General features: G+C 44.1%; 1 protein-coding gene across 2 annotated transcripts in view; it reads right to left on the bottom strand.

Annotated features, from left to right (window-relative positions):
* Window positions 1–7,532: 7,532 nt before the first annotated feature.
* The window catches only part of pam (peptidylglycine alpha-amidating monooxygenase), a 303,428-nt gene continuing 283,618 nt past the window's right edge, over window positions 7,533–27,342 (bottom strand). For both annotated transcript variants that reach the window (XM_056290498.1, XM_056290496.1), the window contains 3 exons: window positions 17,186–17,476; window positions 15,906–15,962; window positions 7,533–9,287 (listed from right to left, as the gene is read on the bottom strand). In XM_056290498.1, the coding sequence (XP_056146473.1) occupies window positions 9,106–9,287; window positions 15,906–15,962; window positions 17,186–17,476 (530 nt within the window). In that variant the 3' untranslated portion in view covers window positions 7,533–9,105. The remainder of the gene's footprint in view (window positions 9,288–15,905; window positions 15,963–17,185; window positions 17,477–27,342) is intronic.

Raw genomic sequence — 27,342 nt, 5'->3', positions numbered from 1 at the left:
TTTTTCATGGGCCAGCCTTTCTTGTGTTTCTCACACACAGCTTGCAGCACGCTATCTGCTGCCGTTGCGTTCTTTAATCGGCTGAGTGTTTCCTCGCTCAAGGCATCTGTGGCATCCAAGGCATACACAACTCTCTCATCACAAGGGTTTTCATCAATATGGTCACCTTCTCTGCTAGCTGTAGCGCGTGAGAGTGTGTCCGCAATGTACATGTGCTTGCCTGGTGTGTATGTTACACTCAGATCATACCTCTGCAGTTGTAAAAGCATACCTTGCAGCCGCGCAGGTGCTTTGCTCAGCGGCTTGCGCATGATGAACTCCAGAGGCTTATGATCGGACTGGACAGTTACTGGTCTGCCGTAGACATACTGGTGGAATCTCTTAGCAGCAAACACTATAGCGAACAACTCTTTCTCTATCTGTGCGTACCTCTTTTCTGTGTCGGTGAGCGCTCGTGAGGCATAGCACACTGGGCGGTCGTCCTGCATCAGACAGGCTCCCAGTCCATCCTTTGAGGAGTCTGCTTGTAGAGTGAGAGGCTGCTTGTGATCGTAGTATCTCAGCACAGGGGCTTGTGTGAGGATGGTCTTTAGTGCCTTTAGCGCTGAGCTGTGGTGCGGGCACCATTGCCACGCTACATCCTTCTTGAGCAGCTGTCTGAGGGGTGCCGTGAGTGAGGCTTCGTTTGGTATGTATTGCGCTAGGAATTTTGTCATTCCCAGCAGACGTTGGAGACTTTGTTTGTCTTCCGGGGTTGGCATGTCGACAATCGCTTTGATCTTTGTGTCGTCAGCTCTCTGTCCTGCTGCCGTGATGACGTGTCCCATGTACTTTACAGTATCAACTTTAAACTGGATCTTGTCCCTGTTAAATTTCACATGTGCGGTCTTGGCTCTCTCCATTACTTTCTGCAGGATTTCATCGTGTTCCCGCTCTGATGACGCTGCGATGATCATGTCGTCTGCTATAATGTACACACCTGGGATATCGCCGAAGGTCTCACAGTTCTTTTGTTGAAACACTTCGCTGGCCGATTTGATCCCGAACGGGAGTCTGAGGAAGCGGAACCGGCCCCACGGCGTGTTGAAGGTGCATAGCTTAGACGACGGCTCATCTAGCTTGATTTGCCAGTATCCATCCTTTTCATCTAGGATGGAGAAGATGGATTTTCCTGTTAGCCTGCTGCGCACGTCTTCCGGTGTAGGAATGGAGTAGTGTTGACGCTTGACTGCCTCATTCAGGTTGCAAGGATCCAAACATACCCTTAGCGCACCATTTTTTTTCTTTGTGGCAACAAGACTGTTCACCCATTCTGTAGGTTCATTGACAGGAGTTATGACTTTCCTGTTCTGCAAGTCTGTGAGTGTCTCTCTTAGTGAGTCCATGATGGAGAGTGGTACGTTCCTGCACGCGTGAATCACAGGCGTGACGCTGGGGTCAATGTGTATGTGATGAACTCCAGGAAATTCGCCTAATCCTGTGAAGACCTCCGCATACCTCTGTAGCAGCTCCTCTTTGGTGGCCGAAGGTTTTGCCGGTTGTGGGGACTCCACTGCAAGCGCCTCGACTCTTCTCACCAGCTGCAGCTCTTCACACGCATCTCCACCCAGGATTGGCTTGCCAGCTCGGCTAGACACATGGAAGTCCAATATAGCCGTATGCTTAGACGTGCGGCAATCTAGAGATGCAACACCATCTGAGGGTAGTCGTGCACCACCAAAAGCAATCAGCACAGTCTTTGTGGGCCGTAACTGAACGGGACCTGGTAGCTGCCGGAATACGCGCATAGGAAGCACATTTGCATCGGCGCCTGTGTCCAACTTGAAGATTATTGCTACGCCTCTGACCGTGGCTGTTTCACGCCATACAGTGCCTTTAGCTTGGTGGGCTGCTTTGTTTTTGTATTTTTCAATCATGCCTATATATAAGGAATCAATTTCACTTTCTAGATTATGCACTTTGTCTTGTAATTGCCGCTTTTTCCAGTGCTTGATTTACACACCTTGGAAAAGTGATTGTTCTTACCACATTTGTGGCACACTGCACCATAAGCTGGACATTGACGGGGCTCATGTTTATTTCCACACTTGTGGCAGAGAGTTGTTGCTACATGCCTCTTGCTGCTCGTTTTGTTCTTGTTCCAGAGGCGTCTTGGACAACATGTGACGTCTGCATCGCTTGTATTTGTGACTTAGCGAGCTCGGCTGATCTACATATCTCTACGGCCCTGCGCAAAGTAAACTCATTATCACGTAACAGTCTTTCTTTCAAACGGGCATCATTTATGCTGAACACTAATTTATCCCTTATCATGTCATCCTCATGTCTGCCAAACTCACAGTCTTTGCTCTTCTGGCGCAGCTCTGTGATGAATCTGTCCACCGATATTCCTGCTGACATCGTGTGCGACCAGAATCGATGGCGTTGGAACACGACGTTCTTCCGAGGGCTGCAGTAGTCCTGGAAGGCTTTCAGAACGTCCTCCATCGATTCGTCGTCTCCTTCTGGGATGACGGTGAGTGTGTTATACACTTCCAGCGCCTCCTCGCCGATGGTGTGAAGCAGAATGGCTATTTTAACCGTCTCTCCCTTATCCAACGCACCTGAAGCGGTCATGTACAGCTGGAAACGCTGTTCCCATCTTCCCCAGTTTTCTGCGACATTCCCGGTAAGGATCAGCGGTGGTGGCGGCTTGAACTGTTCCATATTTGTGCTCAGGCTAGCACGTGTTAGCTAGCTGCCTCAGCTACCAAAGAACTCGTTGAAGTACCGCCCTCGAATTATACCGTAACTCCGTCTTCTGACACCATGTTGTGACTTCTCTTATGTACACTATTGTAGTGTTACTATTCGTGGGTTACTAACTTAATCACTAATATATATATACTAAGTACACGGAGACGAGGATGCGGCACAAGTCTGATCTTTACTGACGGAGACGTCACACACTACCGGCTAGACCAGTGTATTACAGAACTCAGTAGTGGTGACAGTCCAACACAATCGAGCACCGAGTGCTCGATCCAATATACCACAGATGCAGCGTTCAAGTCAGGTAACTGCGAGGCCTACAGCGCAGCCAGATCCAACCTCAAAAAAGGCATCAGAACAGCCAAACATAAATATTCCCTATGAATAGAGGACCACTTTCACAATCCCCAGCGAATGTGGCAAGGCATTCAGTCTATCACAGACTACAAAAGCTCCAATAGTGGTCCCACTGTCCATGATGCCTCCTTGCCAGACAAGTTAGATCATTTCTATGCCTGCTTAGACAAGGACAATACTGACCCAGCCACAAAAATCCCCAGCCACCCAGAAAACCAGGTGCTCACTCTTATCAATCACAGAGGTCAGAGAATCGCTGCGCAGAGTTAACACACGGAAGCTGCCGGACCAGGCAGCATACCGGGTCGGGTCCTCCAGGAATGTGCCGACCAGCTGATTGAGGTCTTCACAACTATATTTAACCTCTCCCTGTCCCAATCCATAGTCCCGGCATGCTTTAAGACCACCTCTATCATTCCTGCCCCCAAGAAACCAACATCCCCATGTCTGAATGACTACCGACCCATAGCACTCACCCCCATTGCCATGAAGTGCTTTGAGAGACTGGTTCTGGCTCACATCAAAAACATGATCCCCCCCACATTCGACCCACATCAGTTCGCCTACCGTCCCAAAAGGTCTACTGAGGATGCCATTGCTACTGCCCTCGCATGTTGCTCTGACCCACCTTGAACTTAACAACACATACATCCGGATGCTGTTTATAGATTATAGCTCTACCTTCAACACTATCATCCCCGCCAAACTAACCACCAAACTCCTCTCCCTTGGCCTCAACCCCTCCCTCTGTAACTGGATCCTGGACTTCCTGACCAACAGACCTCAGTCTTTTGGGTTAGGTGACCACACCTCCTCCACTCTGACCCTCTGCACAAGTGCCCCTCAAGGCTGTGTTCTGAGCCCCCTCCTTTTCTCCCTCTTTACCTACGACTGCTTGCCAACTCACCCTTCAAATGTTATAGTTAAGTTTGCAGAAGACACCACAGTCATTGGCCGTATCACCAACAATGACGAGACGGCCTACAGGGACGAGATTGAGCACCTCACATCATGGTGTACTACCAACAATCTTGTCCTCAATGTGCAGAAGACGAAGGAGCTGATTGTGGACTTCAGGAGGTCTAGAAGCTGCAGCCACTCCCCCATACACATCAATGGGGTGGAAGTGGAGCGTGTTTCCAGCTTTAAATTCCTTGGAGTCCACATCAGCGAGGAATTTTCCTGGACATTAAACACCCAGACCCTTGTGAAAAAGGCCCAACAACGTCTGCATTTCCTGAGGAGGCTGAGGAGCGCCCATCTATCCCCCAAAATTCTCACCAACTTCTACCATTGCATTATAGAGAGCATCCTGACCAGCTGCATCTCAGTGTGGTACGGCAACTGCACCTCAGTAGACCAGAAAGCTCTGCAGCGGGTCATCAAGGCGGCCCAGCATATCACCGGTACCCAGCTCCCAGCCATACAAGACATTTATCACAAACGCTGCCTTCGAAGGGGTCTGAGCATCAGCAGAGATCCCACCCACCCCAACCATGGACTGTTCTCCCCCCTGCGCTCTGGGAGGCGCTACAGGAGCCTCAGAGCCCGCACTACCAGGCTCAAAAACAGCTTCTTTCCGCAAGCTGTTGCCCACCTGAACCTGGCTACCGACTGAATGCCTGTAGATATTTTCAAATATTTTGTACTCTTGCTCTTTTTTTTAACTTATTTTAGCTTTTGGTCTTCATATGTGTATATCTTATACTGTGTTTGCTGTGTTTGTCTGTGTCTGCCTTGCACTGTTTCGTGAAGCCACAGCCCTAATTTTTAACATGTGCCTGCACATTGTTTTTAATGACAATAAATTGAATTGAATTGAATTGAACATTAAAATGAGGCTTTTAAATGTGGTAAAATGTATAGGGTGTAAAATTCTCTTGTCAAAGTCAACCGAATATGTGTTGTGCTGATAGACCATTTGATTCCTATCAAAGTGCACTGAGAGTTAAGGGAGGCATGCATAATTCAGCAGAACTGATTGCTGCTGCAGTCGCAGTACAACCAGTGGCAAAGACCACGTAGACTGGAGCAGCAAGTCCCATCAAATGACCATCTACACTGGAGCAGCAAGTCTCTGTCAAAGACCATCTAGACTGGAGCAGCAAGGCTACTGCAAAGAACATCTAGACAGGAGCAGCAAGACTCCGTCAAAGACCATCTAGACTGGAGCAGGAAGACTCCGTCAAAGGTGCATAGAGATCTATTCAAAGAGGAGGAGCAGATGGAGAAAGAGAGAGAAGGAGAAAGGGAGTGGAGAATGGAGCGATGGCCGAGAAGTACATGAACAATTGATGTGTCATCAGTCCAAACGAAGTAAAAATGACAAAGGTCGAAGTTCAACCCCGACGTGTTGCTCAGAGCACCAACAGCTCCCACCTTTATTCATTGTGATATTTAGTACCAGACCCTGGGACCGGCTCGCGTATGAATGCAGACAGCCTGACATACATATTGTAATGACCACGGATGGCTAGGGCCAAGACCAGGTGTTGCCAGGTCGTAGTTTCTCCCAGCGGACACACTAGTCAGTTTTCTCGTAAAGTGTACAGCAGCGTCGCTCAGAGAACTGATGCAGTTTTTGACATTCAGAAACTTTTCGTTTCATTGTTGCTGACAACATCTTCAAGTAAGTTTTTTTTACATGTGCCTACAACTTTTGCACAGTACTGTGTGTACGCATCTGCTCAATGAGTAAATGCACATCTAAATGTAAGATATCTTCTGGGTTTATATATGTGTGTGTGTGTGTGTGTGTGTGTGTGTGTGTGTGTGTGTGTGTGTGTGTGTGTGTGTGTGTGTGTGTGTGTGTGTGTGTGTGTGTGTGTGTGTGTGTAAATGAGTGTTATATGTTTGCCAGCAGATGGCGTTCGTGTGTTTTTCTGTACGTTTCTGTTATACTCTGCCGTAGTCTTGAGGTTTATTTTTGGTCCTCCGCAGCCAGTGTTTAGTGTTTTTTAAGTGAGGAGCTTCCCTGAGCGCTGTACGACTGAAAACCCTCAGTTTAAACCATTAAGATCGCTGCGTCTGTTATCACCTTGTGCAGCACGCCTGTTGCACGTGCGATGATGTCCACGTGCGATGATGTGCAGGAGGAACCACTTTTGTAAATGTAATGTTGAAAAGATGTTTGTGCTAATCGCTAATTGTGTGGTATGGGCGAGCTGGCTTATCAGGGCATCGCCAAAAAGGCTAAAAGTTGTGTTGTGGTTGGCGAAGAAGTAACCACTTCTTCTTCATACAGGCATCTGAAGTTTACTTCAGTCAGGGCTCTGGAAACCGATGAGTTCTGCTCTGTGTTTTTAAGCAAATAAACGACAGCGATCTGTTCTGCCTCAGCCGCCACCTGGAGTCCTGTTCCCTGCCTGTCTTCCCGGCCCTGGTACATATCACCTAACACAAAGTCCTGTTCCCTGTCTGTCTTTCCGGCTCTGGTACACGTCACCTAACAGAACACAGAGACCTTGCTGGGGCTCACCCCCTGAAGGACTGGGTGACATGTACGTATGTCCCCCCGCCTGCCGCCCAATGACTGCTGGGATAGGCTCCAGCATCCCCGCGGCCCTGAGAGGACAAGCGGTTGGATAATGGATGGATGGATGGATGGATGGATATGTATTCCCAAAAAAAGGTGGAGGGTCAACGTTAAGTGCCTCACACAGACAAGCACTGAGGAAGGTGAAGATAAAATATACAGGCTCAGCTCTTCTTCACTCGCGTCGTTCAGTGATGGATTGTCTACCAACATGAATATTCCTAAGAACAGCCATCCAGAACCAGGAGCAGCTGAAGCAGCTAATGAAGCAGGTGGTAATGTACATGGCAGGTCTGTAAGTCATCCAGACGTCCAGGTTTTGTGTGACTTGTGACCTGTCAAGGCAACACTTCCGCTTGACACAGGCAGAGGTGCCATCGTAGAAGACGGGTTTTAGGACAGAGACCTGGATACATGTTGGGGCGGCCCATATATATATATATATTTCGCTTCCTTCTCACAAATTCAGAAGTGGGAACTCCACATGGGGTCTTCCTGGAAGACGACCCTGGTCATCGGGGTTTCTTCTGTGTTCTGAGGTGGCAGCCCCACACAGGAATCTCACGTACCCTGGTGGTTCAACTGGCCTACAAGGAGAGGACATCTGTGACGTCAGTTGTTTTAATGGAGCCCTTCATCACCATGTGCCCTGGGCTAACCTGCAGCTAAGCCTGACCACAAGCCCTGGCCTCTGCCCCCACTTCACTCCAGATTAAACCAAACAACCGAGTGAACATGTCATGTGTGATAGTGTCAAACCCTCTTGCCACTCAGATTAACAAACAATGGTTCCCGTGAGCTTTGTGGGGAAAAAACAAACGCCAGCCAAGTTAGGACCTGGGAACTGGATCTTACCCTTGTAGACACAATCACCCCAAGGCTCTTATGCTTTGCAGTCACTTTATTACACAAATAACATTGCTACTGAAAATAGTATTCTTGCAACAAAACCTCAGTATGTCACATACAGCTCACTGTGAGAATAACTATTATGTACATACAGGTGACAAATTAAAGGAAAACCCAACATAAAGTGTCCCAGTATAAGGTGGTGGTTTACCACGAGCCACCAGAACATCTTCAGTGCTCCTTGTCATAGACTCTACAAGTCTCTGGACTCTACTGGAGGGATGGACGCCATACTTCCAGAAGATAGTCCCTCATTTGGTGTTTGGATGACGGTGGTGGAGAGGGCTGTCTTAACACGCTGGTTCAAAACCTGCATTAGGTGTTCAACTGGGTTGAGATCTGGTGACTGTGAAGGCCATAGCACATGAGCTACATCATCTTCATACTCATCAAACCACTCAGAGACCCTCGTGCCCTGTGGATGAGGGCGTTGTCATGCGGGAAGAGACCACTCGCATCAGGATAGAGATAAAGGTGGTCACGCACAATAACTTTGTGTTGATCTGCAGTGACCCTTGGATCACTGCAGATCAATACATATTAACACCTTTGGGACCAAGTAGTCCAAACCATGCCAGCAAAATGCCCCCCACAGCATGACAGAGCCCCCAGACCCCCTCACTGCAGGGGTCAAGCATTCAGGGTTTTCCTTTCATTTGTCACCCGTCTGTGTGTGTATGTGTGTATAACCACACACACAGATATAAATATATGTATATATACATACAGACATACTATAAATGTGTGTATGGATATGAAGACGATACCATACACAAATATGCAGATGACACCATCATACATAATCCATGAATGTGATACAACTTCAAATTAAATAAGTACACGTGAAGCGAGCAGCAATTTCCATAACGTGTTTTTGAAGTAGCAGGTGCTGCAGAGAGGCAAAATACACAATTAAAAAGGCACAAATGTACAAGTGAAAGGTAATTCAACTGAAATGTGGACTAAAACAATCTTGACATTTCTTCTGGACATCATTGTCTCAGTCCATGAACCAAATATATGATTTAATTTTATTTTTAAAGTAAGGTAATTTTCTATTTTTCTCTCTCGTTTAACATAATATATATATATATATATATATATATATATATATATATATATATATATATATATATATATATACACACACACACACACACACACACAAACATATATATATACATACACACACACATATACACACACACATATACACACACACACACACACACACACACACACACACACACACACACATACATACATACATACATACATACATACATACATACATACATACATACATACATACATACATACATACATACATACATACATACATAGATTATTCAGTCCCTACCAGTGACTGTGTAACCAGTCTGGTCCCAGTTACAAACAGAGAAAATGAAGTTAACAAAACTGTCCTTTGCACAAACACATGAGATTGGCAGCCAACACATAACATTACACACATGTGATAAATAATCTACACCATGAGCGCAGCCTGCTGGCGGACAGCCTGCTGGCGGACAGCCTGCCTACTGCAGTACAGTCTAGGAAGAAGAGAGGCTGGGCGGCGGCAGAGCAGAGTACTCTTCATTCTCAGAATCGCTGGAGTCTTCATCATTCTTCTCTTGATCACTGCCCTCAGAGATGAGGCGGTCAAACCCTTGTCCTGTGTAGCCCTTGTGTGTCGCAAAGAAGTTCCCCAGGTTCAGACCCCCTGCTGCTTTACCTGCCGACAGGGGGAGACAGATATGACGAGAGGGATTTAAGAAAAATCAATGCTGAACCCAGTGCTGAAGTCACTAACGAGCAGCCTCACAATCACTGCCAGAGCGGCCGTCACTTTCAGCTCGGCACATTCACAACACAACACAGCACAACACAGCACAACACAACACAACACAGCACGACACGACACAACACAATACAAAACAACACAATACAATACAACACAACACAACACAACACAATACAAAACAGCACAACACAACATAACACAGCACAACACAACACAACATGGCAAAACACAACACAACACAAAACATCAAAACACAATACAATACAACACAACACAGCACAACACAATACAGCACAATAAAACACAATACAACACAACAGCACAACACAACACAGCACAGCACAACACAATACAACACAAAACAACACAACAAAACGCAACACAACAAAACACAACACAAAACAACACAGCACAACAAAACACAACACAATAAAACGCAAAACAACAAAACACAACACAAAACAACACTACAAAACACAAAACAATACAGCACAACACAACACAGCACAACAAAAAACAAAACACAAAACAACACAACGCAGCACAACAAAAACAACACAACCAAACACAAAACAAAACACAACACAAAACAAGACAACGTAACACAACACAACACAACACAACAAAGCACAAAACAACACAACAAAACACAACACAGCCCAGTACAACACATCACAGCACAACGTGGGGCATCCGGGCAGTGTGGCGGTCTATCCCATTGCCTACCAACACGCGGATCGCTGGTTTGAATCCCCGCGTTACCTCCGGCTTGGTCGGGCGTCCCCACAGACACAATCGGCCGTGTCTGTGGGTGGGAAGCTGGATGTGGGTTTGCGTCCAGGTCGCTGCACTAGCGCCTGCTCCGGCTGGTCGAAGCGCCTGTTCAGGGGGGAGGGGGAACTGGGGAGAATAGCATTATCCTCCCACGTGCTACATCCCCCTGGTGAAACTCCTCACTGTCAGGTGAAAAGAAGCGGCTGGTGACTCCACATGTATGGGAGGAGACATGTGGTAGTCTGCAGCCCTCCCCGGATCAGCAGGGGGGGTGGAGAAGTGACCGGGACGGCTCGGAAGAGTGGGGTAATTGGTCGGATATAATTGGGGGAAAAAAAAAACCTCAACACAACACAAAACAACACAACACAGCATAACACAACACAACAAAACACAAAACAACACAACATAGCACAACAACACAACGCAACAAAGCACAACACAACACAAAACAACACAGCACAACACAAAACAACACAGCACAACACAACACAACACAACAGAACAAAAACAAAACAACACAACCCAGCACAACACAACAAAAACAAAACACAAAACAAAACAACGTAGCACAACAAAACAAACCAAAACAAAACAACACAACACAACACAACACAACACAGCCCAGCACCTCAACCCTTCCCATGGTCAAAAAACTATTAACTGGCCACTCTGACTTTTAAGGATAACTGTTTTATTACATGTTGACAAGCACAAAATACTTGTCAACATGTAAGTAAAGTAGTAGTAGTAGTAGACAAGCAGTAGTAGTAGTAGACAAGTACAAAATACCATATCATTAAATGTTGACAAGTACAAAATACTATATCATTAAATGTTAACAAGTACACAATACTATATTATTAAATGTTGCCAAGTACAAAATACTATATCATTAAATGTTGCCAAGTACAAAATACTGTATCATTAAATGTTGACAAGTACAAAATACTATATCATTAAATGTTAACAAGTACAAAATACTATATCATTAAATGTTAACAAGTACAAAATACTATATCATTAAATATATTCAAGCAAACACAAACACAAGAACAATTAAAATGTAAAACCAACAAATAAACACGTTCAACCCAAAAAAGCTGTAATCTCTGAGGACACAGGGTCTCCACACATTTACTGACTGCAACATGATGTCCAAGCATATCAATCTGTCTATCTGTGTGTCTGTGTGTCTATCTATCTGTCTGTCTGTCTATCTAGCTATCTGTCTGTCTGTCTGTTTATCTGTCTATGAGATGATAACTTGACTTATGGCGTGTGGAACACAGATGACGGGCCTGGTTTGTGGAGAATCATTAATACTAGAGTAATTAATAACTACAATCATTAATAACTAGAGTAATTAACAAAGTTATAACACTGGTGGCCGACTTGTTCATGCAGACTTGAACAATCTATGAAAGTCTTCTACCACAGCACAGCCTATCCAGCTGGACCACAGACCCACCCTCCAACCAGGATGTGTCCCAGTCCTGCTGACCAGCCAGCCCGGCATGGCTCATAATGAATACACATGACAGGTCATGTTTCAGTACGGCAGTACTCTAGAGTCATGCTGCACTGGTCAACATTCATCTCTCTCTAACCAGGATGTGTCCCAGTCCAACTTAGCAAGGGGGCGGGACACTGAACAGCAGCCAGTTCAACCTAGCAGGGGGACGGGACACTGACCAGCAGTTTATCTGGCAGAGCTGCTGGTTAAGGGATCAGATAGGGCTGCTAGTGAACTGGGAACAATTCTGCTTTGTTTTTCAAAAAATCTGTCAGCCTCCCACTAGTCCAATCCTGCTTTCAAAATGAATTCAAGCTGCATAATAGAATTAAATAAACTGTTTGACAACCACAGGGAAGAAAAAAAATCATGAATATTGTTTTTAGTAATGTGTGTAGTAAAATATATTAAGCAGAGTTTAAAAAAAAAGCCATGCTAGCCAGACAAGTATTGTAACAGCATCTTGAATATCCCTTTCTAAAATTAGTTATGACTAAAGGCAATTTTGTCCAAACTGCATTAAAACTCATTTTAAGTAACATCCTTTTGTTTGAGCTACTGCAATTGAAGCCCATTTCCAAACTAATATATACTGTTTTGTAAAATTGTCTTTGCTTTTAATAAGCATGGTAACAATTAAAAAAGGACATATATCTAATGATGGGTGGCAATAAAATTGTATTTATGTATGCTCAATAATCCAGGTAAGGAAATCACAGAAAGGTGAATCAGTTCATCTGAACACAACGTTTGTTGAGAGAAACGTTTCATCATCATCTAAGTGACCTCTTCAGTCTCATCTGGCTGCAGGTGTCCTCAGCCTTATAAACAATACAGTGACTGCAGATGTCCTCAGCCTTATAAACAATACAGTGCCTGCAGGTGTCCCAACCCTTATAAACAATACAGTGCCTGCAGGTGTCCCCCACCCTTATAAACAATACAGTGACTGCAGGTATCCCCACCCTTATAAACAATACAGTGACTGCAGGTATCCCCACCCTTATAAACAATACAGTGACTGCAGGTATCACCACCCTTATGAACAATACAGTGCCTGCAGGTGTCCCCACCCTTATAAACAATACAGTGACTGCAGGTATCCCACCCTTATAAACAATACAGTGGATAGGGAGGAACGCTGGTTTGAACGGGGAGTCAAAGAGGCCATCTATGTGACGAGGGAACGACCATCCCTGAGCTGAGGGGGGCTAAGAGTACATCTGTCACCATCTAACAATGCTGTGATTGCAACTATTCCCCAATCCTCTGTGAATAGCAAACATGGCCATTGTAACTCTAGTTAATGGTCACGGTAATTTGCATATGAAACTGATGGTTGTTTTTGGTCGTTATGATTACTGAGACATGACTGTCCCCAGAGGGACACTGTTCCCCTGATTGAGACTAGACCCCCTGATTTTGCATATTTTCATATTCCCAGATCCTGCGGAAGAGGGGGTGGCCTAACTGCTTTTTATAATTTAGGTCTTAAGTGCCACCCTGTTACTTTTGGTAATTTTATCTCCTTTGAGGTTTAAGTTTCATCTTCATGCATGCATCTTCAGGCCCTCTAATTCAGTTAGTTTTACTTCTGAGTTTTCTGAGCGTCTATCCATTGTCATACCCGAATATAACAGGATGCTTATTCTTGGTGATTTTAATATTCATGTGTACTGTCCTTCCCGTTCCTTGACGTCACATTTTTTTGAGGTTATAGAGTCTTTTTTAACCTCATTCAATCTGTTAAAGGGGCCACACATCCCAAAGGCCACATCTTAGACCTTGTGCTCTCGTCTGGTTTCTCTTTCTAGTGCCCTTTCTGGTGGATATGCTTGTAACTGACTATTAAGTTGTCATTTTCTAAGTCCCACTACAGCTCTCTATTCCTAGTCACTATCCTAAAACACGCACTCGCATGCTCAACGCTGGCTCTGCAGTTAAATTCTGTGATGCTTTTAACTCGTCACCCTTTAATTCCACCATATCCTCTCTCAATCCAGATACACTGTTAAATTCATTCAATGATCAGTGCCTATCCATCCCTGACCAAGTTGCACCGTTTAAAACTAGGAAACAAAAATCAAATAACCTCCCCTGACTGAATGACCAGACTCATGTCCTTAGAAGGATCTGTAGAAAATCAGAATGATAATGGAAGGTCAGTAAGTCCGAATTAGCACATAACACCCTTAAAAACAAAATGTTAATTTACCAGAAGGCAGGTAAGGATGCGAGATCAGTGTACTTCTCTGAAGTGATATCTAGAAATAGCCACAATCCTAAAGTTCTCTTTAGGGTAATTGGTTCTGTTATTAATGGTCTCTCCACTTCTTTTTTGAACCTGATGTTAAGCTATCTGAAAATATTCTCACACATTTTGTAAATAAGGTGGAGAATATCAGGTCCCAAATCCAGCCTGGCCCTTGCATTCTTTCCATTCCCCATGTTCCCAGTTCTGCCCCTTTTACCCAGTTTCAACTGATTACAATTTCAGTGTTAGAGAGTACAGTACGAACTCCTCCCCCTGCATCGTAGACATCATCCCCATTAAGCTGCTCAAAGAGGTATTTTCCACTGTTAGACCCATTACTCTGCAAATTCTCAATAATTCTCTGGCCTCTGGTTCTTTTTTCAGACAGTTTTAAGCATGCCATTGTTCACCCATTGCCGAAGAAACCTAATTTAGATCCCCTGTCCTTAAGTAACTACAGACCAATCTCTACATTGTCTTTTTTTTAATCTAAGGTTCTGGAGAAAGTAATTTCATCTCAACTGATATCTTTTATAAACACTAATAATTTTTTTAAGTTTCCAGTCTGATTTTCGAGCACTTCATAGTACCGAGACAGCCCTAGTTAAGGTTACTAATGATCCACTGTTGACTGCACTTCATAGTGCCGAGACAGCATTAGTTAAGGTTACTAACGACCTACTGTTGACTGCAGACAGAGGTGACTACTCGACTTTAGTTCTTTTAGACATAAGTGCTGCTTTTGATACAGTCGATCACAGTATCCTCTTACATTGCTTAGAGACTTGAGTAAGCATTATGGGCTCAGCTCTTAGTTTATTACACTCTTACCTCACCAACAGAACTTTTTCTGTTGTTCTGGGTAACTCTACTTCCTCGATGGCTCAGTTGACTTGTGGTGTCCCTCAAGGCTTAGTTCTTGGCCCCCTTCTGTTTTCTATATACACGCTGCCTCTTTGCCAGGTCATTCAAAATCATTATGTTTTACCATTTTTATGCAGACGACACTAAAACCCACAGATCCTAGCAGCCTAGCAAGGGGTCCCTCCACCATCTGCAGTTGGTACTACACGCCGCTACTTGGCTCATTACCGTGACAGAGAGGCATGACCATATCACTCCTGTGCTTGACTCCCTACACTGGCTCCCGGTTACATTTTGAATTGATTTTAAAATGTTATTGCTCACTTTTAAGGCTTTAAATGGTCTTGCTCCTACATACATTTCTCATTTATTGCCCTGGTATATGGCCCCTCCACCATTAATATCCGCAGATGGAGCCCTGCTGGTTATTCCCAGGTCTCGGTTTGTTACAAAGGGTGACCGGGCTTTTGCTGTTAGAGCCCCACACTATGTCTTCCTGTCGAACTAAGACAAACCAAGTCTCCAGCTTCTTTTACATCTCGTCTTAAAACTTTTCTTTTTATGAAAGCTTTTACAAATGTTTGATATTTGTTTTTATTTATTTATACTGTTTTTATTTTTACTCTTATTTTTGTAATTGCTTCAAGTAACAAATTGCTCTCTTCCCTTTTGCTCTTATTTTATGGTGTTATTTGTTAGTGCTTTTTATTTTACAATTTTATTGCGTGTGTCATTTTTAACTGCTTCATGTTGTTCTTTGAAGCACTTTGTAACCCTTTTTTGAAAAGTGTTATACAAATAAAGTTTATTATTATTATTTTTATATTGTGCCACTGTATTGTTTATAAGGGTGGGATACCTGCAGTCAGGTAAGACTGAAGAGGTCACTTAGATGATGATGAAACATTTCTCTCATGCACATCGTGTCCAGATGAACTGGCTCACCTCTCTGTGATGGCCATAAAATTGGGTTGACTTCTGTTTTATGCAATAAAATCAAGTTCTTTTTTTTTATTTGAAGAAATTGTCTTTTTTTATCCAAATCAAAATAAAATCAAATAAGTGCCTGTAAAAATATTTAAAACTTTCCAATTTGAATGTCCCCTTCCCTGTAAGGGTAACACAACACAACACAACATACCTCTTAGTTTCCCGAAGACTCCTCCACCCGAGGACTCTAGTTTGACATCACAGCCATCTGTTGAGAGGGAATGTCTGAGTTCAACACTAGCCGATACACAAAGCACATCAGATGCATGGCTACGAGGCAGTGGTAGTGTTTTTGGCATCATGACAATGGCTGACAGAAATTCCGGACTTCAGCCTTTGGGAAATTTGATTTGCCTTTGTTTTCATCTTTTGCAATAAATTAATGTACAGTTGATGTAATAAATATCATAATAAACTTCATCAAACACATCTGTCACAAAGTGCTTTACAAGAAACTAAATTCCATTTATAAAATGAAATCGCCAATATCAAGATGGAACTCGGTGAGAAATGAGAACTAGTCTATATATCAGAGGACCAAGATTAAGAAAACATAAAACGGGTTACTTTTCCTCAAAGAAGTTCAGCTTACCCCCAAGCCCCCCCCCCTTTCTCCCCAATTGTACTTGGCCAAATTACCCCACTCTTCCGAGCCATTACAGTCGCTGCTCCACTCACTCTCCTGATCCAGGGAGGGCTGCAGACTACCACATGTCTCCTCCCATACATGTGGAGTCACCAGCCGCTTCTTTTCACCTGACAGTGAGGAGTTTCACCAGGGGGACGTAGCGCATGGGAGGACCACATTATTCCCCCCAGTCCCCCCTCCCACGAACAGGCACCCCGACGGACCAGAGGAGGCACTAGTGCAGCGACCAGGACACATACCCATATCCGGCTTCCCACCCGCAGACATGTGTCTGTTGAGACGCCCAACCAAGCCGGAGGTAACACGGGGATTCGAACCAGTGATCCCCGTGTTGTTTTCCTTCAGAACCTTTTTTTTTTTTCTAATACTGTGTTATAAAGAGCTAGGATGAAGTGGAAGAGGACACTTTCCATAACCACTGAATATTTCATTTAATAACCACATTTTGTACTAGAATAAGCAGTATAGCCACCATCCATCCATCCATCCATCCATTCCGAACCGTTTATCCTGCTGTCAGGGTCTTGGGGATGCTGGAGCCTATCCCAGCAGTCATTGGGCAGCAGGCGGGGAGACACCCTGGACAGGCTGCCTGACCATCACACACATACACAAACACACACACACTCATAACTAGGGACAATTTCGTATGGCCGATTCACCTGACCTACACGTCTTTGGACTGAAATTCTTACCCTCGCTGAGCAATTAATTCATGTCATGTTTCTCTTTGTTTTTGCCACACTGTAAACGAATGCCATGTTGAATAGGCCTACTCTTACCTCCATACATTCTGCTCTTCTTCCAGCGGATGAAGATGCCAATGGAAATAACCAGCAACAGGGGGACGAGCAGCAGAGTGGTTATGACGGAAGGGGACACACCCTGCTGGGTGCTCGGCTGGGCAACAGTGGTATGTTTTCTCTCTTCAGGATGCTGCTTGGGAGCCTGGGACAGGAAGGTGGATGACTGCTTATCTGAAGCTGCTGCCATCTTCTGCTGAGTGGCCATCGCCATGGATACTGAGATTCTGTGGACAGGCCTCAGGTTGGTTTGAACCACGGCCTCTATTTCTGAAATGACACACATATGACATTTAATTGGGAAATCCATTCTGAAACATTGAATGTCCTAGATAAGCAACTGTAAGCAAAGTACAATGCTTGAAGAAGCTCCATGTTTTCAGCAGATGCATGAAAACAAAGGGGTGCAGAGGCTCGTGGTATTGCCCCCACATCCGCACACAACTGTAGAGGAAGCCCACCATCTTTACAAGTCACTAATTGCAGCGGCAGCACATATAATCCTATACAGTGTCCCCACCTATCATCACTGCCAATTGTGCTTCCAGCAACACCAAGAAATTAGGCACAAGTTCAATCGATGGAAAAACACATGTTGATAAGTAGAGGTGACTTCATCTAGGAAACCACAAGACCTTCAGACTGTTTAGAGAAGGGATTTCAGCCTGACAGAGCAGACATGACTTCATCTAGGAAACCACAACACCTTCAGACTGTTTAGAGAAGGGATTTAAGTCTGACAGAGTAGATGTGGCTTCATCTAGGAAACGGAAACACCTTCAGACTGTTCAGAGAAGGGATTTAAGTCTGACAGATCAGACGTGACTTCATATAGGAAACCACAACACCTTCAGACTGTTCAGAGAAGGGATTTAAGTCTGAAACAGCAGACTTGACTTCACCTAGGAAACCACAACACCTTCAGACTATTCAGAGAAGGGATTTAAGTCTGACAGAGTAGATGTCGCTTCATCTAGGAAACCGAAACACCTTCAAACTGTTTACATAAGGGATTTAAGTCTGACAGAGTAGACATGACTTCATCAAGGAAACCACAACACCTTCAGACTGTTCAGAGAAGGGATTTAAGTCTAACAGAGCAGACGTGACTTCATCTAGGGAACCACAACACCTTCAGACTGTTCAGAGAAGGGATTTAAGTCTGACAGAGTAGACTTGACTTCATCTAGGAAACCACAACACATTCAGACTGTTCAGAGAAGGGATTTAAGTCTGACAGAGCAGATGTGGCTTCATCTAGGAAAGGGAAACACTTTCAGACTGTGCAGAAAAGGGATTTAAGTCTGACAGAGTAGATGTGACTTCATCTAGCAAACCACAACACCTTCAGACTATTCAGAGAAGGGATTTAAGTCTGACAGAGCAGACGTGACTTCATCTAGCAAACCAAAACACCTTCAGACTGTTCAGAGAAGGGATTTAAGTCTGACAGACCAGATGTGGCTTCATCTAGGAAACGGAAACACTTTCAGACTTTTCAGAAAAGGGATTTAAGTCTGACACAGTAGACGTGACTTCATCTAGGAAACCACCACACCTTCAGACTGTTTAGATAAGGGATTTAAGTCTGACAGAGCAGACATAACTTCATCTAGGGAACCACAACACCTTCAGACTGACTGGAGAAGGGATTGACGTCTGACACAGTAGAGGTGAATTCATCTAGGAAACCACCACACCTTCAGACTGTTTAGAGAAGGGATTTAAGTCTGACAGAGTAGATGTGGCTTCATCTAGAAACCAAAACACCTTCAGACTGTTCAGAGAAGGGATTTAAGTCTGACAGAGTAGATGTGGCTTCATCTAGGAAACCACAACAGCTTCAGACTGTTCAGAGAAGGGATTTAAGTCTGACAGAGCAGAAGTAACTTCATCTAGGAAACCACAACACCTTCAACCTGTTCAGAGAAGGGATTTAAGTCTGACAGAGTAGATGTGGCTTCATCTAGGAAACCACAACTCCTTCGGACTGTTCAGAGAAGGGATTTAAGTCTGACAGAGCAGACATAACTTCATCTAGGGAACCACAACACCTTCAGACTGACTAGAGAAGGGATTTACGTCTGACACAGTAGAGTTGAATTCTTCTAGGAAACCGAAACACTTTCAGACTGTTTAGAGAAGGGATTTAAGTCTGACAGAGCAGTCGTGACTTCATCTAGCAAACCATAACAGCTTCAGACTGCTCAGAGAAGGGATTTAAGTCTGACAGAGTAGATGTGGCTTCATCTAGGAAACCGAAACACTTTCAGACTGTTTAGAGAAGGGATTTACGTCTGACAGAGCACACGCAACTTCATCTAGGAAACCACAACACCTTCAGACTGTTTGGGGAAGGGATTTAAGTCTGACAGAGCAGACGTGACTTCATCTAGGAAACCACACCTTCAGACTGTTCAGAGAAAGGATTTAAGCCTGACAGAGCAGACGTGACTTCATCTATGAAACCACAACACCTTCAGACTGTTTAGAGAAGGGATTTCAGTCTGACAGAGCAGACGTGACTTCATCTAGCAAACCACAACACCTTCAGACTGTTTGGAGAAGGGATTTAAGTCTGACAGAGCAGACGTGACTTCATTTAGGAAACCACACCATCAGACTGTTTAGAGAAGGGATTTAAGCCTGATAGAGCAGACATGACTTCATCTATGAAACCACAACACCTTCAGACTGTTCAGAGAAGGGATTTCAGCCTGACAGAGCAGACGTGACTCCATCTATGAAACCACAACACCTTCAGACTGTTTAGAGAAGGGATTTCAGTCTGACAGAGCAGACGTGACTTCCTCTAGCAAACCACAACACCTTCAGACTGTTCAGAGAAGGGATTTAAGTCTGACAGAGTAGATGTGGCTTCATCTAGGAAACCACAACAGCTTCAGACTGTTCAGAGAAGGGATTTAAGTCTGACAGAGCAGAAGTAACTTCATCTAGCAAACCACAACACCTTCAGACTGTTTAGAGAAGGGATTTAAGTCTGACAGAGTAGATGTGGCTTCATCTAGGAAACAAAAACACCTTCAGACTGTTCAGAGAAGGGATTTAAGTCTGACAGAGTAGATGTGGCTTCATCTACGAAACCACAACTCCTTCAGACTGTTCAGAGAAGGGATTTAAGTCTGACAGAGCACACACAACTTCATCTAGGAAACCACTACACCTTAAGACTGTTCAGAGAAGGGATTTAAGTCTGACAGAGTAGATGTGGCTTCATCTAGGAAACCGAAATACTTTCAGACGGTTTAGAGAAGGGATTTAAGCCTGACAGAGTAGATGTGGCTTCATCTAGGAAACCAAAACACCTTCAGACTGTTCAGAGAAGGGATTTAAGTCTAACAGAGCATACGCAACTTCATTTAGGAAACCACAACACCTTCAGACTGTTTGGAGAAGGGATTTAAGTCTGACAGAGCAGACGTGACTTCATCTAGGAAACCAAAACTCCTTCAGACTGTTCAGAGAAGGGATTTAAGTCTGACAGAGCAGACATAACTTCATCTAGGGAACCACAACACCTTCAGACTGACTGGAGAAGGGATTGACGTCTGACACAGTAGAGGTGAATTCATCTAGGAAACCACCACACCTTCAGACTGTTTAGAGAAGGGATTTAAGTCTGACAGAGTAGATGTGGCTTCATCTAGAAACCAAAACACCTTCAGACTGTTCAGAGAAGGGATTTAAGTCTGACAGAGCAGACATGACTTCGTATAACAAATCACAACACCTTCAGACTGACTGGAGAAGGGATTGACGTCTGACACAGTAGAGGTGAATTCATCTAGGAAACCACAACTCCTTCAGACTGTTCAGAGAAGGGATTTAAGTCTGACAGAGCAGAAGTAACTTCATCTAGCAAACCACAACACCTTCAGACTGTTTAGAGAAGGGATTTAAGTCTGACAGAGTAGATGTGGCTTCATCTAGGAAACAAAAACACCTTCAGACTGCTCAGAGAAAGGATTTAAGTCTGACAGAGTAGATGTGGCTTCATCTACGAAACCACAACTCCTTCAGACTGTTCAGAGAAGGGATTTAAGTCTGACAGAGCACACACAACTTCATCTAGGAAACCACTACACCTTAAGACTGTTCAGAGAAGGGATTTAAGTCTGACAGAGTAGATGTGGCTTCATCTAGGAAACCGAAATACTTTCAGACGGTTTAGAGAAGGGATTTAAGCCTGACAGAGTAGATGTGGCTTCATCTAGGAAACCAAAACACCTTCAGACTGTTCAGAGAAGGGATTTAAGTCTAACAGAGCATACGCAACTTCATTTAGGAAACCACAACACCTTCAGACTGTTTGGAGAAGGGATTTAAGTCTGACAGAGCAGACGTGACTTCATCTAGGAAACCACAACTCCTTCAGACTGTTCAGAGAAGGGATTTAAGTCTGACAGAGCAGACATAACTTCATCTAGGGAACCACAACACCTTCAGACTGACTGGAGAAGGGATTGACGTCTGACACAGTAGAGGTGAATTCATCTAGGAAACCACCACACCTTCAGACTGTTTAGAGAAGGGATTTAAGTCTGACAGAGTAGATGTGGCTTCATCTAGAAACCAAAACACCTTCAGACTGTTCAGAGAAGGGATTTAAGTCTGACAGAGCAGACATGACTTCATCTAACAAATCACAACACCTTCAGACTGACTGGAGAAGGGATTGACGTCTGACACAGTAGAGGTGAATTCATCTAGGAAACCACAACTCCTTCAGACTGTTCAGAGAAGGGATTTAAGTCTGACAGAGCAGAAGTAACTTCATCTAGCAAACCACAACACCTTCAGACTGTTTAGAGAAGGGATTTAAGTCTGACAGAGTAGATGTGGCTTCATCTAGGAAACAAAAACACCTTCAGACTGTTCAGAGAAGGGATTTAAGTCTGACAGAGTAGATGTGGCTTCATCTAGAAACCAAAACACCTTCAGACTGTTCAGAGAAGGGATTTAAGTCTGACAGAGCAGACATGACTTCATCTAACAAATCACAACACCTTCAGACTGTTTAGAGAAGGGATTTAAGTCTGACAGAGTAGATGTGGCTTCATCTAGGAAACCACAACAGCTTCAGACTGTTCAGAGAAGGGATTTAAGTCTGACAGAGCAGAAGTAACTTCATCTAGGAAACCACAACACCTTCAACCTGTTCAGAGAAGGGATTTAAGTCTGACAGAGTAGATGTGGCTTCATCTAGGAAACCACAACTCCTTCGGACTGTTCAGAGAAGGGATTTAAGTCTGACAGAGCACACACAACTTCATCTAGGAAACCACTACACCTTAAGACTGTTCAGAGAAGGGATTTAAGTCTGACAGAGTAGATGTGGCTTCATCTAGGAAACCGAAATACTTTCAGACGGTTTAGAGAAGGGATTTAAGCCTGACAGAGTAGATGTGGCTTCATCTAGGAAACCAAAACACCTTCAGACTGTTCAGAGAAGGGATTTAAGTCTAACAGAGCATACGCAACTTCATTTAGGAAACCACAACACCTTCAGACTGTTTGGAGAAGGGATTTAAGTCTGACAGAGCAGACGTGACTTCATCTAGGAAACCACAACTCCTTCAAACTGTTCAGAGAAGGGATTTAAGTCTGACAGAGCAGACATAACTTCATCTAGGGAACCACAACACCTTCAGACTGACTGGAGAAGGGATTGACGTCTGACACAGTAGAGGTGAATTCATCTAGGAAACCACCACACCTTCACACTGTTTAGAGAAGGGATTTAAGTCTGACAGAGTAGATGTGGCTTCATCTAGAAACCAAAACACCTTCAGACTGTTCAGAGAAGGGATTTAAGTCTGACAGAGCAGACATGACTTCATCTAACAAATCACAACACCTTCAGACTGACTGGAGAAGGGATTGACGTCTGACACAGTAGAGGTGAATTCATCTAGGAAACCACAACTCCTTCAGACTGTTCAGAGAAGGGATTTAAGTCTGACAGAGCAGAAGTAACTTCATCTAGCAAACCACAACACCTTCAGACTGTTTAGAGAAGGGATTTAAGTCTGACAGAGTAGATGTGGCTTCATCTAGGAAACAAAAACACCTTCAGACTGTTCAGAGAAGGGATTTAAGTCTGACAGAGTAGATGTGGCTTCATCTACGAAACCACAACTCCTTCAGACTGTTCAGAGAAGGGATTTAAGTCTGACAGAGCACACACAACTTCATCTAGGAAACCACTACACCTTAAGACTGTTCAGAGAAGGGATTTAAGTCTGACAGAGTAGATGTGGCTTCATCTAGGAAACCGAAATACTTTCAGACGGTTTAGAGAAGGGATTTAAGCCTGACAGAGTAGATGTGGCTTCATCTAGGAAACCAAAACACCTTCAGACTGTTCAGAGAAGGGATTTCCGCCTGACAGAGCAGACGTGACTCCATCTATGAAACCACAACACCCTCAGACTGTTTAGAGAAGGGATTTCAGTCTGACAGAGCAGACGTGACTTCATCTAGGAAACCACCACACCTTCAGGCTGTTTAGATAAGGGATTTAAGTCTGACAGAGTAGATTTGGCTTCATCTAGGAAATCACAACACCTTCAGACTGTTTAGAGAAGGGATTTAAGTCTGACAGAGTAGACGTGGCTTCATCTAGGGAACCACAACACCTTCAGACTGACTGGAGAAGGGATTGACGTCTGACACAGTAGAGGTGAATTCATCTAGGAAACCACCACACCTTCAGACTGTTTAGAGAAGGGATTTAAGTCTGACAGAGTAGATGTGGCTTCATCTAGAAACCAAAACACCTTCAGACTGTTCAGAGAAGGGATTTAAGTCTGACAGAGTAGATGTGGCTTCATCTAGGAAACCACAACAGCTTCAGACTGTTCAGAGAAGGGATTTAAGTCTGACAGAGCAGAAGTAACTTCATCTAGGAAACCACAACACCTTCAACCTGTTCAGAGAAGGGATTTAAGTCTGACAGAGTAGATGTGGCTTCATCTAGGAAACCACAACTCCTTCGGACTGTTCAGAGAAGGGATTTAAGTCTGACAGAGCAGACATAACTTCATCTAGGGAACCACAACACCTTCAGACTGACTAGAGAAGGGATTTACGTCTGACACAGTAGAGTTGAATTCTTCTAGGAAACCGAAACACTTTCAGACTGTTTAGAGAAGGGATTTAAGTCTGACAGAGCAGTCGTGACTTCATCTAGCAAACCATAACAGCTTCAGACTGCTCAGAGAAGGGATTTAAGTCTGACAGAGTAGATGTGGCTTCATCTAGGAAACCGAAACACTTTCAGACTGTTTAGAGAAGGGATTTACGTCTGACAGAGCACACGCAACTTCATCTAGGAAACCACAACACCTTCAGACTGTTTGGGGAAGGGATTTAAGTCTGACAGAGCAGACGTGACTTCATCTAGGAAACCACACCTTCAGACTGTTCAGAGAAGGGATTTAAGCCTGACAGAGCAGACGTGACTTCATCTATGAAACCACAACACCTTCAGACTGTTTAGAGAAGGGATTTCAGTCTGACAGAGCAGACGTCACTTCATCTAGGAAACCGAAACACTTTCAGACTGTTTAGAGAAGGGATTTACGTCTGACAGAGCACACGCAACTTCATCTAGGAAACCACAACACCTTCAGACTGTTTGGGGAAGGGATTTAAGTCTGACAGAGCAGACGTGACTTCATCTAGGAAACCACACCTTCAGACTGTTCAGAGAAGGGATTTAAGCCTGACAAAGCAGACGTGACTTCATCTATGAAACCACAACACCTTCAGACTGTTTAGAGAAGGGATTTCAGTCTGACAGAGCAGACGTGACTTCATCTAGCAAACCACAACACCTTCAGACTGTTTGGAGAAGGGATTTAAGTCTGACAGAGCAGACGTGACTTCATCTAGGAAACCACACCATCAGACTGTTTAGAGAAGGGATTTAAGCCTGATAGAGCAGACATGACTTCATCTATGAAACCACAACACCTTCAGACTGTTCAGAGAAGGGATTTAAGCCTGACAGAGCAGACGTGACTCCATCTATGAAACCACAACACCTTCAGACTGTTTAGAGAAGGGATTTCAGTCTGACAGAGCAGACGTGACTTCCTCTAGCAAACCACAACACCTTCAGACTGTTCAGAGAAGGGATTTAAGTCTGACAGAGTAGATGTGGCTTCATCTAGGAAACCACAACAGCTTCAGACTGTTCAGAGAAGGGATTTAAGTCTGACAGAGCAGAAGTAACTTCATCTAGCAAACCACAACACCTTCAGACTGTTTAGAGAAGGGATTTAAGTCTGACAGAGTAGATGTGGCTTCATCTAGGAAACCACCACACCTTCAGACTGTTCAGAGAAGGGATTTAAGTCTGACAGAGTAGATGTGGCTTCATCTACGAAACCACAACTCCTTCAGACTGTTCAGAGAAGGGATTTAAGTCTGACAGAGCACACACAACTTCATCTAGGAAACCACTACACCTTAAGACTGTTCAGAGAAGGGATTTAAGTCTGACAGAGTAGATGTGGCTTCATCTAGGAAACCGAAATACTTTCAGACGGTTTACAGAAGGGATTTAAGCCTGACAGAGTAGATGTGGCTTCATCTAGGAAACCAAAACACCTTCAGACTGTTCAGAGAAGGGATTTAAGTCTAACAGAGCATACGCAACTTCATTTAGGAAACCACAACACCTTCAGACTGTTTGGAGAAGGGATTTAAGTCTGACAGAGCAGACGTGACTTCATCTAGGAAACCAAAACTCCTTCAGACTGTTCAGAGAAGGGATTTAAGTCTGACAGAGCAGACATAACTTCATCTAGGGAACCACAACACCTTCAGACTGACTGGAGAAGGGATTGACGTCTGACACAGTAGAGGTGAATTCATCTAGGAAACCACCACACCTTCAGACTGTTTAGAGAAGGGATTTAAGTCTGACAGAGTAGATGTGGCTTCATCTAGAAACCAAAACACCTTCAGACTGTTCAGAGAAGGGATTTAAGTCTGACAGAGCAGACATGACTTCGTCTAACAAATCACAACACCTTCAGACTGACTGGAGAAGGGATTGACGTCTGACACAGTAGAGGTGAATTCATCTAGGAAACCACAACTCCTTCAGACTGTTCAGAGAAGGGATTTAAGTCTGACAGAGCAGAAGTAACTTCATCTAGCAAACCACAACACCTTCAGACTGTTTAGAGAAGGGATTTAAGTCTGACAGAGTAGATGTGGCTTCATCTAGGAAACAAAAACACCTTCAGACTGTTCAGAGAAGGGATTTAAGTCTGACAGAGTAGATGTGGCTTCATCTACGAAACCACAACTCCTTCAGACTGTTCAGAGAAGGGATTTAAGTCTGACAGAGCACACACAACTTCATCTAGGAAACCACTACACCTTAAGACTGTTCAGAGAAGGGATTTAAGTCTGACAGAGTAGATGTGGCTTCATCTAGGAAACCGAAATACTTTCAGACGGTTTAGAGAAGGGATTTAAGCCTGACAGAGTAGATGTGGCTTCATCTAGGAAACCAAAACACCTTCAGACTGTTCAGAGAAGGGATTTAAGTCTGACAGAGCAGACATGACTTCATCTAACAAATCACAACACCTTCAGACTGACTGGAGAAGGGATTGACGTCTGACACAGTAGAGGTGAATTCATCTAGGAAACCACAACTCCTTCAGACTGTTCAGAGAAGGGATTTAAGTCTGACAGAGCAGAAGTAACTTCATCTAGCAAACCACAACACCTTCAGACTGTTTAGAGAAGGGATTTAAGTCTGACAGAGTAGATGTGGCTTCATCTAGGAAACAAAAACACCTTCAGACTGTTCAGAGAAGGGATTTAAGTCTGACAGAGTAGATGTGGCTTCATCTAGAAACCAAAACACCTTCAGACTGTTCAGAGAAGGGATTTAAGTCTGACAGAGCAGACATGACTTCATCTAACAAATCACAACACCTTCAGACTGTTTAGAGAAGGGATTTAAGTCTGACAGAGTAGATGTGGCTTCATCTAGGAAACCACAACAGCTTCAGACTGTTCAGAGAAGGGATTTAAGTCTGACAGAGCAGAAGTAACTTCATCTAGGAAACCACAACACCTTCAACCTG

This window comes from Lampris incognitus, chromosome 12, assembly GCF_029633865.1.
Source record: "Lampris incognitus isolate fLamInc1 chromosome 12, fLamInc1.hap2, whole genome shotgun sequence".
In the NCBI taxonomy this organism is placed as follows: domain Eukaryota; kingdom Metazoa; phylum Chordata; class Actinopteri; order Lampriformes; family Lampridae; genus Lampris; species Lampris incognitus.
Note: the sequence above shows the minus strand (reverse complement) of the source record. Positions and strands in the feature narration are given on the sequence as shown.